The 21,346-nt window shown below is 31.6% G+C and overlaps 1 protein-coding gene across 1 annotated transcript in view; it reads right to left on the bottom strand.

Moving 5' to 3' along the window:
* Positions 1–13,559: 13,559 nt before the first annotated feature.
* LOC108689870 (glutamate-gated chloride channel) overlaps positions 13,560–21,346 on the bottom strand; it is a gene marked incomplete at its 5' end in the record, with an annotated part of 315,742 nt that continues 307,955 nt past the window's right edge. Inside the window, 2 exons of the mRNA XM_018196823.1 lie at positions 13,560–14,030; positions 14,356–14,523. Of these exons, the coding sequence (XP_018052312.1) occupies positions 14,392–14,523 (132 nt within the window). The remainder of the gene's footprint in view (positions 14,031–14,355; positions 14,524–21,346) is intronic.

Here is a 21,346-nt window from a genome sequence, read left to right as displayed (position 1 = left end):
AAATTATATTTAATAAATATAAATTTTAATTAAAAAGCAAATTATTTCGTAAATTAAAAAATACACGAGTAAAATATAATCGACTTTCTTCGGATATTTATCAAATCCAGCAACAGCAGAGAAAAATTATAACAAATGTCGAAACCTTAATCTTTCAGAAGCGTATGGCATATGCAAAATACACGACGACAGCAATCCGAAATCCGAATTTCATAGACAGCACGGATTGTAATTCGGATTGGTTTAGGGACATTTAGAGTTTTTGGATTGAGTACCGCTGCTCAATCCGATTTAGAGATACAATTATTTCACGTAAACACCCTAAATGCAATATTAAATTTATTGTCAATGTACTTAACGCCGCCTTCTTCTTCTAAAATAAAGTTAATAAATTCATTTTTCAATGTTTTGTAAACACTTACTTATTATTTCATGTGCATAGAATTTTGCATTGAATGTTGCATATTTCAGAGTTTACATGCATATTTCATCCATCATATGGCAGCTCTACATTTATAGTGCATTTGGGGAAACGTTATTAGAGAGAGGGAGAGAGAGAGGGAGAGGGAAAGAGAGGAGAGAGAGGAAAGAAGAGGGGAGGATTGAAGGGGGAGAGGGAAGGAGGGAGGGAGGGGGGAGCGAGAGAGAGAGAGAGAGAGAGAGAGAGAGAGAGAGAGAGAGAGAGAGAAAGGAGGGGGTACGCATATTATCATGTTCATGATGGAATAGATAACATGATGTGTACAGTTGGACAGTGTTTCTTTCTAAATTTCTGCCTTCTCTGTTTAGGACTGTTTATAAGGAAGAAGCTAAACCGCTAAATATGAGACTAAACAGTATTCATATTTTTATTTTAAAACGGTTTTAAATATAATGTTTTAAGATATTAATACAGTCTTCGGATTGACTTACAACATTTTAAGATTGTACTTAAGACAGTCTTAAATGTAAGAATTGACTATGAATACCGACCTGTTTCGCGTTATGAAGTTGGTATTGAATCTTTTCTTGCAAAATTTTATAGTTCGTTCTTACATTTAAAAACTGTTTAAGCCGTAAGAAATTGATTATTTACAATTACAGTCGAATACGAGGAGAATAATAATAATTGACTATGATTCGTTCATTTCTTATGACTTAAAAATCTATTGTAGATCCGGGCTAAAAGTGTATAAATACAAGGAATCTTAGAGCCTTATTCCAGATCTACAATAGGTTTTTAAACCTTAAGCCATAAGAAATGGACGAATCAGAATCAATTATTCTCCTCATATTCGACTGTAATTGGTCAATTTCTTACGACTTAAAGCTTAAAACATCCATTGTTGATCTAGATTTACTAAAAACATAAGACTTAAGTCATAACACTGTTAGATATATTATAAATCTTATTTGCGTGTTTACCATCGGCGCGCTGAGAGCGAACGAGATAGCGAGAGAGAGAGAGTCCAATTAATGATTTAAAGATTCAAATTGCTTATAGCATCTAAATTAAAGTACCGACGAGATACTATTAAAGATGATCAGCACTTATGGAGATCGCGTGAAATTGTTAAAATTTAAGTGATTAAAAGTAAGAAACTGATAATACAGTATTAATTTCATGATTTATTAGTTTCATAGCTCTATATATATATACGTTCAAAACTTAATAATGCTCGATTTTTACTTAAAATTATGATTTTAATGTTATTATCCGAGTTTGATTATCAATAGAAATGATAATTGCAGAGAAAAAATTATAATTTTTTGGTATATATAAGATATTAAATAGCATTAAAAGTATACGTAGTTATTTATACAGCATTTATAAAATAAAAAAATCACGAATTTAATAATAAATTATCGAAATATTTATGTTAATATCGAAATATTTATGTAAGAATTGTATATTTTTAATTGTTGCTAATGTTGTTTTTCAATTATCTCCGCTCTTAGGACTCCATTGATAGTTACGAAAATTTGCTCAGGGCCGACCTGGTGCCCTGCATATTCGGGACCCTGTATATTCGAGGAAACGAAATTGCGGCTAAAGCGACTAAGGACACTTCCAGAAATGATGTATGTTTAAATAATAATATTGACTCTAAACAAGTTATTGCTAATCATGGGATGGTTTATGAGAAAATTCAGAATAGATTCATGGACAATCTGAATTTAAATACGGCTCAATATAGATCTCTTATTTGAAGTTGATTTTTTTATTTTTACGTAACTGTAAAATTGATAGAGAGACTCTATACAGAATTATTAGAATAATAAAATGGGATATACTTATATTAATGCTTTTCTATATAGGATTAAAGTATTATAAATTGAGTCTCCTTGCAGCTACGGTTTTGAAATACAGGATCTAAATCATATTTTTTGGTGAAAAATTCCTGGATTTCAGAAACGAATTTTTTACAGATTTGATTGAATTTAAGATTTTCTTTCTTTATTCAACCTCCCAGATAACAAGTTTCCCGCATGTTGCTATAAATTTGATACAAATTGCGTCGCCTCAGTTGCCATCTTTTTTTGAAAAAAGCGACTTCCGATTTTACTTATGATATTGAATTTATACCATAAATGCTTATGCACAACCAGAGGGAACCATGACAGTACCGTATTACTCGATGACACTTCATTTCCATTCGATTGACAAAAATGTGGATTAAATATTTTATAAAAACGATTTTCAACAAATTGTAATAACATTTATGGGAATAAATTTGTTACAGCATTTCTGCTCGTTTGTGAAAACAATCATTGTCCGTATAATGCCTCTAGGTTGACCTAAACGAAATTATAATTGCCCTGGTGAGCAACACGATGGCAATTAAAGAGAAACTTGTGCTAAGCATCTATTTCTTTTTTTATGCCAAGGAACGTTTTGTTATTTGAGATGTAGCGTTTTTGCTTGCTTAAATAATAACACTGTTAAATGTATGTTTAAATTTGTAAACAAAATTAAAGTTATGAATTAAAATCATATGTATATAATTCATATGTAGAGTTGGGTGGCCTAGGGGGGGCCACTGTTCCGCCCACGATGTAGGCACGGGTATGTGTATGTATATAGTCTCATATCTGCGAGACTTTTTGACTGATCGATTAGGTCGAAGAACATAGATTGGATGTAAGAAAACAAAAGAAGTAGAATCTTTTACTCTCGAGTAGATTTCTAGACATAACAGAGAACTCCTAGATATAACAACCGCTGTCTCGATTTCTAATTGATTCCGCTGGAATTTTTTTTACGAATAGTCTTCTAATTTCGATAAGTATCATTTAATATTTTTAAATCTTGATATGTATACTGTAGTCTCCAAAGAGAATCAGTATTTGTAGTCAGCAGAACACTACTGTTGTAGGAATCGCATTCCGTATTTGCAGAATGACAGAGGTAAGCGCAGATCGTCATTTTTTCTTCAGATGATTAATTATAACCTTTAAATATGCTCGGTTGCGCTTCTCTATTACATCTAGGATACTACTATCGAGGAGATGTGCTACATTTATCCACTGAATCTAGGTATTATGTTTCACTGTAGTGAATCGAAAATCCAATAGAAGGCGCAAAGAAGAAAAAGATAATGAGAAAACGTTCTTCTCTAATCGCTTTCAAACCAAAAATGCTTTCTTGACTATTCATGTGTCAATAATAAAGGATAATGGCATTCTAAATAAGATATAAATTTTAATAAATTGTAATAATAATATATTTCTTCCATTAATTTAGAATAGTATAAAATAGTATAAAAATCATATCAAAACGTAAAAATTTACGAGATTTTTAATTATTTACAATTTTTCATGCGCATTATATACCTCGTTCATAGACTCGAATAATAGGAAATTTATGTGAGGTCGTAAGATTTCACATCAGAATACTGAAAAATCAAATTCAAATCCTGCTCTTTTTTCTTTTTATTTTTCGTAGTTCTTTTCTGAAATAAGTAATCAAAGTAGTAATAAACATATATTAGGTCAAATATATTTTCATATAACTTTTGAAATAATTCGCGTATGGGAGTTTTAAAACATCGACTGTAGAAAAGAAACTTATTTTGCTTTTCAAAGCTTGACAAATAAAAAATTATTTTAAAATATGTAAGATTTTCTAGCTCAAGATTGCTAAGCAAAAATAAGTAAAAGTTAAAATACATGAGCAACGTTTATTGAATCTTTAAATATAAACTAGATTCATTTTTACATAAAAATGAATTTTCAGTGTAAAAATTAAAATAAGAGAAACAATCTCCAATAACTATGAGCTTAACAAATATTATTTAGGACATGATCATGAACAACATTCAACATTTTAACAATCGGCTAGACACCTTGCGTAATGCTGATGCCGGCGGTATTGTAACTTTCAAGCCTTATAACATGAGAAGTACTTAATAAAAAATAACTTTATTATAGTGTTTTGAAAAGCTCTTGACGGGCTATTATTTACATTCTGGAATAAAAAATAGAGTGTTCATTTAAAAAATCAACATAATCTTGATCTGATATTGGCGATGCCAATATGATTCAAGGTCAAATTGATCAGATCAGTAAATAATCATTTTAAATTTTACAATTTGTGTCTGAAATATTTTTCTTAAAAATGCTTCGTTTTTGAAATATTTCCGAATTTTTTAAGAACGTATGTTAAAATGCTTCTCGTCCCTTATTGATACACATCGTTGAGTGACCGAGATTATCGAGAAAGCATTTTCGGTCGCTTGAAACAAGTAACTAGAAGGACGTTCTCTCGCTATCTCATTCGCTCTCGACGCGCCGGAAGGCGAATATAGGCTCATGCTTGTGTGTATGACCGATTACGCCAGACCATTGAATGATGCCACTGATTAGAATGTCTATAAGAAAGTTGCGTCAATCTGAAGTAAAATGGCGTCTAACAGGGACGCCTCTCTATTAAAGAAAGATTCTAAATTCTGTACTACGTAATTCCTGTTCAGCACTTGAGCTGGTCGGACGTTTGTCTCGCACTGCTTTGGGTGTTGCATCACCTCAACCATTTTTTGAAAAAGTGTGGCCGGCTTCGACTGTGCAATTGTACACCACTGATAGTCCCTTTATTTGTCTGGATGCGCATCCGTGCGGCGCCGAAGCGTCGTAATCGCAGATGCCCAGTCTAGAGGGAGTCTTCCAGAGTTTTTGGTTTTATTGCATCATCTTTTGCTCGGTTTGAAGTGCATTGCATTCCAATTTTTTATTTGTTTAATTCTACGCAGATCCTCAGGGACCTAGTTCCATGTTTGAATGCTTCTTGGCCATTCACCAAGAAGAAGAAGAAGAAGAAGAAAGGCTTCTAAATATTCGGATATCCGAAATCGATTCTGATTTAAAAATTCCAAATTGTATTATTTGGGTAATCCGAATGTCTGAATTATTCGGATCCGCGGATCTGAATCTGTGGATCCAAATCTATATTCAGATTTAGATCTGAATTTGGTTTTGGATTTAAATTCATGTCCAGAAAGAAAGAAAACATCAATTTAATGAATTTTAACATAAGTTACTTTTTAAATAAAAATTGAATTTTAATTCACATATAATTGAAGAAAAATAAAATTAAAAAAATATAAATATAGATTTACACAGAATTATACAAACACTTAAAATCCAGTTAAACCGTTTAAAACATTTGTTTCTATAGATTATGTTTCTTACACATCTTATGAGATTTCATATTGTTTATAAATACAGAGGAAAGCCCCTTATTATGAGATAGGCGCCTCTGCTTATACGAGATAGCGGCGTTTTTGTTAAACTAATAGACGCTATCTATTGGTTCCATCATGAATTTATTGCTCTTGGATTGAAAATTATTTATTGGGAGTATAAATTAGATTCCCTAAAAATGACTCCAGCTATTGTGACTGGTTCATAGTGACAGCTGATTTTGACAGTTTCAGAGAGATTAAACATCTGCTAATAATATTCAGTTTATATCGCATTTAGTTTCATACAAAAATCTTGATTTTTACTGTGTTTGAAATGTTGAATTTTGTGTTAACCAAGCAGCATTTGCGGGAGATTTTGATTTTCTGCTTTAATTGGAAGAATAGATGCGGCTGAAGCCCATCGAAGTTTATGGTGACACTGCTCCAACTGATAAATCATGTAGGGAATGGTTTCAAGGATGGAGATTTCAGCGTTGAAGACAAGCCTCGCTCTGGATAGCCAAAAAAATTCGAAGCCAAAGAATTAGAGGCATTACTCGAAGAAGATCAGAGTCAAACGCAAGAGGAACTTACAGAATCATTAGGAGTAACTCAATAAGTCGTTTCTGTACGATTAAGAGCCGTGGGAATAATTTAAAAACAAGGTGCCTTATGAACTGAAAGACGAACCGAGAGACGTTGAAAGGCGATTTTTCACTTGTGAACAGCTGATTCAAAGACAACAGAGAGAAAAGTTTTTCGGATTGTGATTAGAGATGAGAAGTGGATATTCTATGACAACTCCAAGAAGAAAAAATACTATGCTAAGCCCGGTCAATCATTGTCATCGACCTCAATACCACGGCCGAACATTCATGGTTCGAAAATCATGCTCTGTATCTGGTAGGACCAAAATGGTCTTGTTTACTATGAGCTGCTGAAACCTGGCGATTCTATTATGGGCGATATTGACTACAATTGATTCGTTTGAGTCGTGCATTGCGGGAAAAACGGTCGGAATACGAGCAAAAACATGATAAAATTATTCTTCTTCATGACAATGCTCGGCCTCATGTTGCTAAAGTCGTAAAAAAATATTTGGAAACGCTCAAATGGGATGTTTTACCGCATCCGCCGAGTATTCTCTGGACATTGCTCCTTCTGGCTGTTCCGAAGAATGCAGCACGATTTGGCAAGTCACCGGTTCACTTCTTTCGCAGAAATCGAAAATTAGTTCCAAAATTGGATCGCCTCCAAAGACGAGTTCCAAAGAGAGTCATTTTTTCGAGATGGAATTCGAAAATTGCCTGAGAGATGGGAAAAAGTAGTAGTGATGGACAATACTTTAATTGATCTGTTCATTCATTTTGTTTTGAAATAAATGCATTTTTGAACATAAAAAATGGACTGAACTAATTTATACTCCCAATATATAATTGTCAAGAAGGACGTTTAAAATTATCAGTATATAGCAGTTTGATGATGGCAAGATCATTTTATTGTAAAATAAAAGTATTGTTAAATGAAAGTGTTATTTCATTATTGTTTCGTATCATCACTATTTCAGTTCAAAAGTGTAAAACTAGTTCAGCATAGAAAACAGATCTACGTTTGTCAATATTTTATAATTTAATATAAATTCTATTTGTCAATATTATATAATTTAGTAAATTCTACTCTCACAATTTTTAAAATCTAAATTACCGCGTTCACGATGCTCCAAGTGGAAATACAATGGCATCGATGATTAATTTCGCCAGTTTACTTCAAAGCCAATGAAAATTTGTACAAGATTGATGCGACTCTCTTATAGGGATTCTAATATTGACTATAATAAGAGTCTATAATAAGATTATAATAATAAGACAACAGACCAGAAGGACGCCATTGCTGGGATGTCGTTTATATAACTCATACGAACAGAGTACGTTACACAAACTTGCGTTTTACTAACACATATAGTGTGTGTGTATACAAACTCACGTTTTCACTAATACATCACACAATCCCAGTGGTGATAACCACTTCCGAGGACGAATGGTTGTTGTCTCGACTCTTATTATATGACTCTAGCACTGTTACAGCGCCTCGCCACGATAAAAAGCTGAACTATATAATAGATGTGAAAAGTGATATTTATTTTGATGATGAAATTTTATGTTACGTGTCATTTCGTTATTATGTGCTTAGTGTGAAAATGTGACTTATTTCGTACTTATCAAAGTCATAAAAATGGATGAAAATTAAAATTATCATGGAATTTTATATGTAAAAGTATTTTTCACTTGTTTCAATAGCTGTTAGACCTGTATGCTTTCTGCCCGGATAAAGTCCGATAGAAATTCACGTTATGTACTTTTACGACCATTTACTGACTGTTAAGGGAGGAAAGGACAGTTTTAATTGATTTTTAGAAGTGTTTTAAAGCGATCTCGTTATTTACCCAAATTGTTTATTTACGTAACATAAATTAACGTGTCATTTCTCGCTGCTGATGTCACAATTCCAATATGATCACGGTGACTATTCATTAAAAAAGATTGCAAATGTCTTGTAATACATCGGAATCTGTCTTTAAGGTCTAAAAGGCAGCGCAAATGTCTTAAAAAATGTCTAAAAGACGTCTAAATTTAAGATGTCTAAATATATTTGAAAGATATCATCAAAAGCGTCATATGACATTTTTCTGATAATTTTAAGACGTTTTAAAATGTGATTTTAGAACGTCTTTAAGACGTAAAAATGTTGTCTGAGAATATATGATCTTGGCAAATTTAGCTACCTGAGAAGGTCTAAAGTGAGGACTAAAAGACATTTAAAAATGTCATATAGAATGCCTAAAAGATGTCTTATAGAAAAATATTACTGAGTACTAGGAGTATTTGAGGTATTATGAGTATTTTGAGGTATTATTGTATGTACTACAGCACTACTGCACTACTGTAGTAGTGCAGAAGTAGTAGTGCCGAGTGATGCTAAGATCTTCTACATATCCGTGTTTCGAAAAAATGCAGGAAACGAGTATACATCACAGAAACTAACTATTAATAACTATTTTAATAACTATTAATAACTATTAATAACTATTTAAAAAAAAGCACTTTTAGAGGCTCTACAAGCACATTCTAATCGAACGAAGAATAAGTGATGGATTTCGTTTACATATGCCTCTTTATAAAGCCGTGTCATTTTCTCCTTTTGGAAAACGAATCCATCTCACGGCGATACTGCGTACTATGCCGCTTGCAGAATACAGTAGTGCTGTAGTGCTATAGTATAGTAGTACCTCAAATATTCTAAGTGCTCAGTAGTACTTTTCTATAAGGATAGGATGTCTAAAAAACTATAATAATAATAAGGCTTCTAAAAGACAGACATAAGACGTCTTAAAAATGTCTTAAAGAGGTCTTTTATAATTTTTTCGGACGTCTCGTAGAATTTTATGATGTCTTTTAATCTTAAAAACAATTTAATGTTTACTGGGTATGTTTACTACATAAAGTTTAGACATAAAGTTGATTACAAAGTGATTCAGGGAATTTCTAGAATAATTAAAATTTTGCGGAATATGCACAGAATATTGTTAATGCTAACGTTTCGTGAACTTTGCCGTTCACTTCATCAGGGCGAAGAGCACACTGATACTGACAATGAGTTGCTCCTCCGGAGATTCTTTTTATTTAGATGCTGTAGAGGTAGATGAGGGCATGTTGAGAAAGAGAAGAAGGAGATTTCCTTGTCAAGAGAGCAGTCTTCCATATCCTACTTATATTATAATGAGTCTCTGTTCAAATTGTCTGGATGTTTCTGTATTTTTAGAGCCTCTCTATACTTGTTCAGAAATTTTTCGAGCCAAGGAAGATCCCCTCCTTCCTTAACATACCTCCCGTCTCCCTTTACAGCATCTATATAAAGGGAGCATCAGCTCAATATCAGTGCGCCCTGATGAAGTGAATGACAAACTTCACGAAACGTTTGCATTAGCAATGGATAAATACACGGCGATAATCTGCAAACCTTCTGGTATCTTTGAAGATAATATCCGAGAAAGCCTAAAAAAAGTATTATATAGAACATTGTTGAAATACAATATACAGGATGTTTCTTGTAATTTGATCATTTAAAATGTCTCCGTTATTTTTGATGATATAAGAAAATACAGATGAGCTTGTTTGATTTAAAAGGACACATATTGTATTATGATGAGCAAAAAATTTTTCTCAAAGTCATATTTTTTGAGATTTCAAAGTCATCTCTACTTTTCTAAAAGAAATTGTATGATTTTTTTTACACACTATATGGTTCTTCTAATTATTTTGCACATAAAAGTAGTATTAAGGTAGTGATATCAAAAAATCAATAGTTTGCGAGATATTTTTACTTTATTCTGTTACATATTGATATAAAATATTAAATACCTCGTAAACCATTACTTTTTGACATTCGTATCTTAATACTTTTATGAATAGAATAATGAGATGAATCAATTAGTGGAAAAAAAATATATAATTGTTTATTTAAAAAATTATCCATTTTGCGTACATATTTTTTAAAGCAATTGTGTTTTCTTTCCACTAATTAATTCATTTCATTATTCTGTTCATAAAAGTATTAAGATACAATTATAAAAAAATCAATAGTTTACGAATTATTTATTAATTTATGCCAACATATGACAGAATAAAATATAAAATATCTCATAAACTATATATGCAGAATAATTAAAGAAATCATATTGTGTAAAAAAAATCATATAATTCTGTTTAAAAAAATGGAGGTAATTTTCATATTTTTTTACCGCCTTCACTTAGAAGAAAGACAATATGACCAAAATATATACCCCTTGAAATCTTGCAACTTTTCCTTCTATTGTTAAAAACAAGTGAATTATTCAGGCTGTCTTAAATACCTAATTCTGTATTTGCCAGAATAAAGTATCTCGTATACTATTGGTTTTTTGCTATCACTATCTTAATACTTTTACATGCAGAATAGTTATAGGAATCATATTTTGTAAAAAAAAATTATACGATTCCATTTAAAAAAGTAGAGGTGACCTTAAAGTTTCAAAAAATATGATCTTGAAAAAATTTTTTTGCTTATTATAATATGTGCCCCTTCGAGTCGTACAAGATCCTCTGTGGTATTTTCTTGTATCATCAAAAACAATGGAGATATTTTAAAGAGAATGAGAACAAGTTAAAGGAAACATCCTGTAGAATTTGTAACTGATATAAATATTTGAATATTGCTGTTATATTCCAATATAATAAATATTTTGGGATATTCCAGAATATTCTTCGAACTCTCTCTCTTTTTTTTTGGGACATTTTTAAAATGAATATTTTAGGAATATTTAGCGTTAGTAGAGAAATATATGTATATAATAAGAATTTAAAGAATCCTTTTATTTCAAGTAAAACGACTTTTGTTGATTTAATTAATGTATACTTTATGCTATTTCACAAAACACAAATACGTAGACGCGAGTTTTGGGAGAAGAGAGTAGTTTCCTAAATGCAGAAGCATAGATCTTATAAATATGGATACGCTTTGCTTATAATCAAGGATTCAAGTTAACAGAGCGAGTAAATATATATAATAGTTGCTTTCCATTTACACACAAGTAAAACTGAAGTGAGCTGAGTATTTTATACTCAGATTAATCCTTATCTTACAAAACGGGTCACTAGTGACCCGAGCGATTCCTGTTCGTGCAAGTTTTTTTGAGTCTTTCAGTAATTATAAATTATACTACATTTTATTATTTTTTGAAAATGAAATACAATATTTATTCTAGAAAGTTGAAAGTATGTTGCTGAATTTTTAGAGATTTTTTGAATCCTTCTGAATGGGTGAATTCTACTGCTCCCGTTTGTATGGATAAGATACCAAATTGTATCCTTGTAGAATAAGAGTTGACATCACTACTTGCTTACTTTGATAAAAAGTTATGTCAATATAGGTTTATAACCTCACTTTGAAGTGAGTTTATGAGATTCACTAAAGCACACGATCTTGATCTTGTCAGATCAGATTATAGTTAAAAACTCAGTTGAATCTCACTTATCAGAATGCAAATGGAACGTGCATTCAACTGAGTTATGACATAAATGAGAATCATCTGAGAATTGATGTAAATGGAAAACAACTTATATCTTCTATTCTTTTATGAGAATGAGATTATTGTGTAAACTCGGACGTAATGTCATATAAACATGTATAAACTTCAATTATTTTATTACATTTTGAATCGTTCATTAAGTACTTACGAATGAAAGGAAATATTATCATTCTCTCTCCAATATACACTACATAGCTCCAATATATTACATCGTCTTATTTCCTCATTATTGCAAAACTTCGTCAGTTATAATCTATCGGTTACAATGTTAATGCGTAATGATATATTTGAAATGGTTGATCATTTCTTATATGTCATTTCGAGCATATGTGTTGTTTGGTGTAACGAAGGATAGAAAATACGCATTTAGTATCTCTATCTAACGAAAAAAGTACATCCATGTATATAAGATCTATGTACGGAAGTGCCTTCAATTTTGACATAAATAATATGATACTATATAAAAATTAATTTTACTAACAAGAATGTTGATTTATGCTGCACTCCAATTATATGTTTAATGTAAAATTATATCATGAGAGAAATAAGGAAGAAAAATAAAATATAAATAAAACAGTTCTAGGAGACTACAAACATATAAAGCGATTTAATATTCTCAATACTATATCTATTATTTAAACTACACAATTTACAAAGAAAATAGAAGCAATAGTACATCAATATTAATTTAAATAGAATATATCATTCAAATGATTATGAAATAATATTCTATTTCTATTTCTTTAAATTCTGTTTCTGTAATTCTATTATATTGTGTTAGCAGGTTCCTTTGTTGTATTTTTGATATTCTACTAATAAAATTTAACAAATTCTGGTATTTTATTAATAATAATTTAACAAATTTCTGGTATTCTACTATAATAAAAAGCAATACCTTTTAAAAAATATTTAATGGATTTTACTATTTGAGTATATTATTGCTCAATGCAACCTTTTTGGCTCAATCATTTGTTCTTATAATTAATTTTCTTATAGTGAATTCGATGAATTTGGACGTACTAGTGTATATATTATTAAAATAGATAAAGTATACGATTTTAATGTGCACTATTGTATATTAAAATCGTTTTATCTAATAAAATGCAAATATTTCGAATAAAATAGAGATTTTATTTAATAGTATTTTATTTAATTTTTTATTTAATAGTAATAATATGTGTTGAATTTTTCATTCGTTTTTATGTTTATATTAAATTAAATACATATATTTGCGTCAATTGTGTATGACAGCTTTAATGTGCATCAATGCGCACTAAGTGCATCCAATCGAATTCGCTATTACAAAAAATGTTAATTACACATTTAGTGAATCTATTTGAAATATGCAATTCATAAGATCTATGTTAAACGTGTTAATCAAAGTGTAAAAATTTTCTTTTTTAAGTATTTTTTTTACTTTACAACCGCTGTCCCGAGATCATTGACAATATCTTTCCACTAAAAAGATTGTTATTTTTATACTTAATTTTCATATTTTTATGTTTTTTTCATTTCCTTTTAATTTATCACCATGTATATAACATCAACTTAAGAGAATATATTCGAATCTCTCACTTTAAAATTAAAATTAAACCAGTGTTTTTAAAAGTGCTGTCGCTATATATTTATGGTTGTATAAGTTAAATATAATTAGTCCATTTAGTGTCAGATATAAGAAGTTTCGCTATTTTATTATCATATAGCAAATATATGAATATTGAAGCGATGCAAACACAAATTTTAAAATACATGAAAATAAATAGGAGAAAAATAAGAGTACATTCTGAAATGTATTGATAGTAATGAAAGCCTATAGCACTTCGTAAATTATAGATTTTTAGTACTTAGGGCAAGTTGAAACATATCATATAAGAATGTAAAAGTTAAAAGTTAAAAGTGTTAAGAATACAGAGGTTCGTCTGTAATGATATTACAATATATCTTACATTATAATACGTTTGATCACATCGTTAACTAAGCTAAGCGTCATTCTTTCTGCTTGACCAAAGCATTCGCTGATGACATATTCTATTATCAGATATAAGAAAGAGAAAAGAATAATGAAGATAAATGTATGGTTGTTGCTCGCGAAGCAATCGTAATCAGCTACTTCCTTCATAGAAGAGTGCATCCAAGAACTATCACACGTGAGAGGAGATGAAGAATGGTTGGAGACGATCCATCGTTGGTATCCTTTTCTTTTATGTCGCATCTTTGCATATTCTTGTGCTAGTGACTCTTTTTCCCTTCAGAAAAAAATGTTTTTATACTTCAAATGTTTCATTTATCCATTGCAACTAATTTGATTTCGTTCATTACAGTTAAGTAATATTTATGATTCAGAAATTTTGAATCTATATGCTTATTTGTATTATGTGTTGTTATTCTTATCTTTACCAAAAAAAATCAGATAATTGTTTTATTGTGACACAAATGATTATGTCTTTATTTATTTGGAAATTATTTATGTCTTTATTTATTTGGATTTTCAATTTTAAGAGAAGATTCGAATCTGTAGATTTGGTTTCTATGACATGAACATCTATTGCAAAGTTTCATTGTTGCTCATACCAGTGACAGGAGACTTCTCGGAGATTGTTGTATATTCTATGAAGTGCCCTTATAGTGAATGAAGAAGAAAGTGAGGAACATGAAATAGGCGACTGGAAAAGTGATCCTGGCTATCACGTCGATCGTCTTCGCCACTCTAATCGGATGTGGCGGATCCTTTTTTCTTAGCTGCAAGAGAAAAAATTTTTTTTATTGCGATCGAACTTCAAACTTTAATGGGTTTTCTACGATAAGCTATTACCTCAGTATTAAGTTTTAAATCATAAGAAATTAACCAATTACAATAGAATGTGGGAAGAATAATCGATGATTGGTTCATTTCTTATAGTTTAAGACTTAAAACTTAGGTAATGACTTATTGTAAAAAGCTTATAAGACAGGGAGCACAGACTCTTGTATAATGCATAACGTGTAATGCATAAAAAATGTACCAATCGAAGTCCAGCGTTTTCTTCTTTTCCATAAAATAAAAAACTCTGATTGGTTAAATTTTATACCTGTGTTATGCATTAGTACGGATCTACAATAGATTTTTAAGCTATAAGAAGTGGACGAATCACAATCAATTATTCTCCTCGCATTTGACTACAATTATTCAATTTCTTTACGGCTTAAGACTTAAAATATCTATCGTCGGACTTATGCAAGAATCTCTGCTCCCTGCTTTAGGTTTCGAACATAACATAATGTAGTATTATAAAAATTAATGTAAGGTAGAGACCACAAAGATTTATATCTAATGTTAGATCGCTGACTCTTCTATATATCGTGCATAAAAATTAATTCCAAAACCTATGTATTACATAGTGCAACGTAGGAATAAAACGATCACATAATGTGTAATGGCCGTGATAGGGCCACATCAGTCACATGTTTGCGTGATGTACACAAACATATTCGTGATATTCGTGCTTTTATGTTAAAAGTTACAATGTCGCGTGAAAAGTTGTCACAATTTAAGAGGGTATTCTATTTTGACTATTCGTTTTTAAGACAATTTTTGGGAATTAAGTTTGTAAGAATGATTAAATCTAACAGCTAATGTTATGTATTTTACATTTATCTACATTGGAAATAATACCTCAAATTTTTACAAAGCGTTTTATTGTTAATTATAAAAGTTATAAATAAATAAATGCACAGATCATGCTTGACAAATTTGCTTTCGTCGGGCGTGGTGATTGCTGTCGCTCTCGTAATCTGAAACAAACGAATTTTTTTTTATTTTATTCTTCACAAATGTAGTTATCGTTCGGCCTTCTAATAAATAATTGGAGAAAAAATTAATAAAATGACGCCGTTTGAAAGAAAATATTTCGATTTTTCTAAAAAATATTTATATCCTGTGATTTGGAAAAATAATAATTTTGAAGATATCAAAAAGTTGGAGAGTCAAACGATAGCCTAATATATGTATAGTGTATTTGTGCCAAAGCACAAGTCCGCCCAATAATTCGTAAAAAAAATACATGATTTGAAAAAAGTCGTTTCGAAAAACTTGTTTAAAATTTCTCGTGCATTTACGAGGTGAATAATTTCAGTAACTTACCCTTAGTCGGCTATACCAGTGTCATCATAAAATATCTTCCTCAAAGAACTCCAGGACACACTAATCCTTATATCGAAAATTTTTTTAAATGAAATTTCACAAATTAGGTTGCGTTTGGGAACATCACCCGAGTGCCCCCGCGTATATCGTTTTATTCTTATTACTCACTCAATATTAAACAAGGATAAGATGATACATGAGAGCACATACCTGGATGATATTTTCGCAATCAAATCTTTACAAAGGATCATCCTGAGTACATACACAGAGTGCATAGAGTACTGGCTATGCCACATAAAAAAACTTAAAGCAGTAAGACATAAGAAAATCATGTTGAATTGCTACTGCTTATGTTATTACTCTTACATACTCTACCGTGATTGGTCAATTCGCTTACTGCTTAGATTTTTGATTTTAAGTTTTTTATGTGCTTTTTATGGCCTTTATACTTGATGCAAGGTCCGTCTGCAGGATGTAATCTCGTATCATATGGGCGCTGCGTTCTTTAAACCTTTGTAGATCGGTTTGACGAATTTCATCTCAAGATTTTCGAGGTACATTTTTACGATTTCAAATTACAAGAAAATGAAAAAAAAAGAAATCGATTTTTTTTATCTTAAGATTGTATTTAAGATGGTCTTGAATATAAGACCTGACTATGGCTAGTATTTATAGTCTTCTTATTTTGAGACCATCTTAATGTCTTAAGACATTAATACGGCCCTCTGATTGGTTCATGTATGATTTCTTAAGATCGAATGATAATGTAAGGAAATGCTTGTGAGCCAACACTAGATATTCGTGTAATAATACATATATTAAAAATTTAAATACAAACGTTTTGATCCTTGTATAGGGTCCTCTTCAATATAAAAATGTTGATAGTCATAAAGATATAAAATAATGTTTTTACTCGTCAAGTCGTCAAATCATTGTTAAACTGTTGTCAATAATTGAAAATTTCTATGTTGTCTGTTATATTGTCTGTTATTTTGTCGGATATACATAAACTGATGATATTAGATGTATTTCACTAAAATTGAGTCAATAGACTAAGATGTATATGTTTAAATATGATTAAAATTTAAAATTATATAAGTCAAATTCTCTAAAAATTTACATTAAAACCAAATTAACGATGGTCTGTTACAAACGATGTGATTACAAAGAGATTTCATTATCGAATGTGAGGTCAGAATGCAATAAGAATAACACAAATATGAGAACGCAATCAACAAAAATAAAAATATTAGGTGTACAATTTTGCTTCCGCCGTTTTCCTATAGATGGCTTTAGCGGTAAGTGGTGGTCGAAATAAATAGATCATAGACGTCATACAATAAACTTGGGCATCTGTCAACATAACCCCATAGAAATATTAGTCGATTTGTGTCTGCATCATAAAGTTATTCTCGATTGAAAATTTACGAGCCAAATTCTCGTCATTTGCGGAAGGTTTTAATTTTTTGCTTCAATATGAAGAAATCTGCGGCTGAGGCTCATCGAATGCTCTCAAATACTTATGGTGAGGCCGCTATTAGTGAAAGAACGTGTCGTGAGTGGTTTCAACGCTTCAAGAACGGTGATTTTGACGTCCAAGGTCATGCTCTGTATTTGGTGAGACCAGCTCGGCGTAGTGTATTATGAACTGTTAAAACTGACTGAAACAATCACAGGCGATCGGTATCGAATGCAACTGATGCGTTTGAGCCGAGAATTGAAAAACAAACGGCTGCAGAGACACGATAAAGTGATTTTGTAGCATGACAATGCTCGACCCCATGTTGCGAAAGTGGTCAAGACATACTTGCAAACGTTGAAATGGGAAGTCCTACTTCACCCGCCGTATTCTCCAGTTGCTCCCTCTGACTATCACTTGTTTCGATCAATGGCACACGGCCTGGCTGACCAGCACTTCCGGTCTTATGAAGAAGTAAAAAATTGGATCGATTCGTAGCCTCAAAAGATGACCAGTTTTTTCGACGTGGGATTCGTACGCTACCCGAAAGATGGGAGAAAGTAGTGGCCAGCGATGGACAATACTTTGAATCATAAATGTATAACCAGTTTTTTACAATAAAGCCTCGAATTTCGGAAAAAAAAGCGGAAGCAAAGTTGTACACTTAATAAATATAAAATTACTAATAAATACCTGGAATTTAAAACAAGGAAACTTTAAGCTTTTGTGACCAACTAATTCATGATATAAGAGGTTCAATAAATCCGTGTCATTTTGTAAGTTTAAACCATTTCTTTGTTTTTAAATGAAAATTGCCTCTGAAATTAATCTTTTATTATAATTCTTCTCTTCATTTGAAATCGAACCGTTGTTCCAGTCAAAATGTGCTCGATTTTATTCAATGATGACGTTTTTCAATATATAGGGTGTAGGAAAAGTATTGGACCCCTTATATATCTTGAAAAGTAATCATTTTTGAGAAAAATGTTTTATACAAAAGTTATAGGGTTGAAAATAATCTATTGAATGACTTTATCAATTTGACCTTGGATGGCGCCATCAAGGTCAAGTCAAATCGATTTTTTTAAACGAAAAACCCTATTTTTGATTTAGAATCTAATAGCTGAGGTCGAGAACTTTCCAAAACACTATAATAAAGTCTCTTTTTAATCAATACTTTTCAAGTTATGAGAGTTGAAATTTACGGAACCGCCGGCATTATCTATTACGTACAAATTGTCCGACTGGATTTATGAATCATGTATGTGCCCACGAATATCTGTATCTCTATTTTCTCTTCCCTCCTATCCTTTCCTTCTCTTTCCCCTTCCCTTTCCCTCCTATTCCTTTCTATTTCTTTTCCCTCCTTCCAATCTTTCCAACAAAATTGGAGACATAAGCTAGAGATCTCTCCTGTCAAGTTCACTCTTTCTGTGACCTGTGATTGAAAAGATATACTTTTTCGTGAACTCCATTCTGAGATTGCTTATCGCCACATAATTATCTTTGTTTAAATAGTATTTATTTAAAATATTTTATAATGCTTACTGAACAGGAGCGTATATCTTTTTTAATGATGTAGAGAGAATGGGATAATTGTAGGAGATCTTACGAACTTTTCAATCAAACTTTTAGGAATGAGGACAATAGTATATCTAAATCGACTATTATTCGTACTGTACAATGTTTTGAAGAAATGGGTTTTGTAAAAGACCGTAATAGATAAGGTAGATGCAGCAATAGCGACAAATCCTGATAAAAGATTAAGTGTTCTAGTTTTTTATCGAAGATCCGCGTAATTCAATTCGCAAAGTTGCACAACACACAATCGATTCTATGTCAGTTCATAAAATTCATAAAATTCTAAAAAAAAAGAAGAAATTTTATTTATGTAAGATCCATCTGGCGCAGGAACTATGAAGATAATTTTGATCGTCGCATTGAATTTTGCGAAAGTATGATGTTAAATATCGATAGAAATCTTTTATTTGTAGTCAACATTATTTTTTCAGATGAAGCTACTTTTGAGCTAATCGGGAATGTAAATCGACATAATTGAAAATCCTCATTGGATGTACGAGGCACATACTTAGAATCAGCAAAAAATCAACGTACGGGCTGAAAATTTTAAATGAAGCTATTATTAGGCCTTTCTTTATTGAAGGTAATTTAAAAACTGACAATTATTTAATCATTTATAATAATTATTAGGTATACAACTTTGCTTCCGCCGTTTTCCTATAGATGGCTTTAGCGATAAGTGATGGTCGAAATAAATAGATCATACAATAAACTTGGGCATCTGTCAACGTAACCCCATAGAAACATTAGTCGATTTGTGTCTGCATCATAAAGTTATTCTCGATTGAAAATGTCAGTTTACGAGTCAAATTCTCGTCATTTGCGGGAGGTTTTAATTTTTTGCTTCAATATGAAGAAATCTGCGGCTGAGACTCATTGAATGCTCTCAAATACTTATAGTGAGGCCGCTATTAGTGAAAGAACGTGTCGTGAGTGGTTTCAACGCTTCAAGAACAGTGATTTTGACGTCCAAGGTCATGCTCTGTATTTGGTGGGACCAGCTCGGCGTAGTATATTATGAACTGTTAAAACCGACTGAAACAATCACAGGCGATCGGTATCGAATGCAATTGATGCGTTTGAGCCGAGCATTGAAAGACAAACGGCCGCAATACAACGAGAGACATGATAAAGTGATTTTGCAGCATGACAATGCTCGCCCCATGTTGCGAAAGTGGTCAAGACATACTCGGAAACGTTGAAATGGGAAGTCCTACCCCACCCGCCGTATTCTCCAGACGTTGCTCCCTCTGACTATCACTTGTTTCGATCAATGGCACACGGTCTGGCTGACCAGCACTTCCGGTCTTATGAAGAAGTAAAAAATTGGATCGATTCATGGATAGCCTCAAAAGATGACCAATTTTTTCGACGCGGGATTCGTACGCTACCCGAAAGATGGGAGAAAGTAGTGGCTAGCGATGGACAATATTTTGAATCATAAATGTATAACCAGTTTTTTACAATAAAGCCTCGAATTTCAGAAAAAAACGGCGGAAGCAAAGTTGTATATCTAATATTTCATTTATATTGTTGAGTGTGAAATTATAACATTGTAATATTACTTTTAATTAGGGTTTACTAGGCTATAAATAAGTAAAATATGCAAATTTATATTGTATTACATTATTTAATTGTTTGTGACATCTTCTTCCATAGGAAGTGGCATCTTGTCGATATATATATATAGACGTCACTTTTAGGTATTTTAAGGTATGACATATTAATTTTTTCCAATAATATGGAATATTAAACGTAAAATTTGTAAATTTTTGTAAATAAAAAAAAGTTTCTAGAATATAAATAATATTTTTTGGTAACTTAATTCAATAACATTAAGAAGTTAGTCAAGAATAAAGGTGGTATCTTCCCCCTTATTTTATTTTTCACGCGAAGCTAATTTTACTCTATTATCCTTCTGCTAAGGGGTGTTCGACTTCCCACGCGAAGCGACTTTTAGCCCATCTCTTCCCTGTTAATGATTTGGCAGACCCCTTGGCAGAGAGGATGGTATTGAAATCGCTTCGTGTGGGAAGTCATACGTTCTTTGACAGGGGTGGTGGTGAGATGGAAGTTGTTTCGCGTGGAAAATCGTGCGTCCTTTGGCAGGAGACCGGGGGGTGGGAGGGGGAGTTTCGTTTGGGAAGTTTGATACTTCTAGATAGTTCAAATGCGGAGTAGTTCTTAATATTGTATAAAGTAGAAATAAGACATTATTTCTTAAACTTTTTTGTTAATAAATTTTTAATGAATAACGATCGACACCTAAAATCTGTTGGAAGTCAAGACCATTGCTTGTAAAAGTCATAATCGTAATTCTAAGTGTAATGGCCTTCACTCAGAGTCTTTGACAACATATGTCAAGGTCATCGACGGTTTCCCTTTTCTACAATTTTATCATA

The sequence above is a fragment of the Atta colombica genome, unplaced genomic scaffold (genome assembly GCF_001594045.1).
Source record: "Atta colombica isolate Treedump-2 unplaced genomic scaffold, Acol1.0 scaffold28, whole genome shotgun sequence".
NCBI classification, from domain to species: Eukaryota; Metazoa; Arthropoda; class Insecta; order Hymenoptera; family Formicidae; genus Atta; species Atta colombica.
The sequence above is the reverse complement of the archived record's forward strand: the minus strand, read 5'-3'. Positions and strand labels throughout refer to the sequence as shown.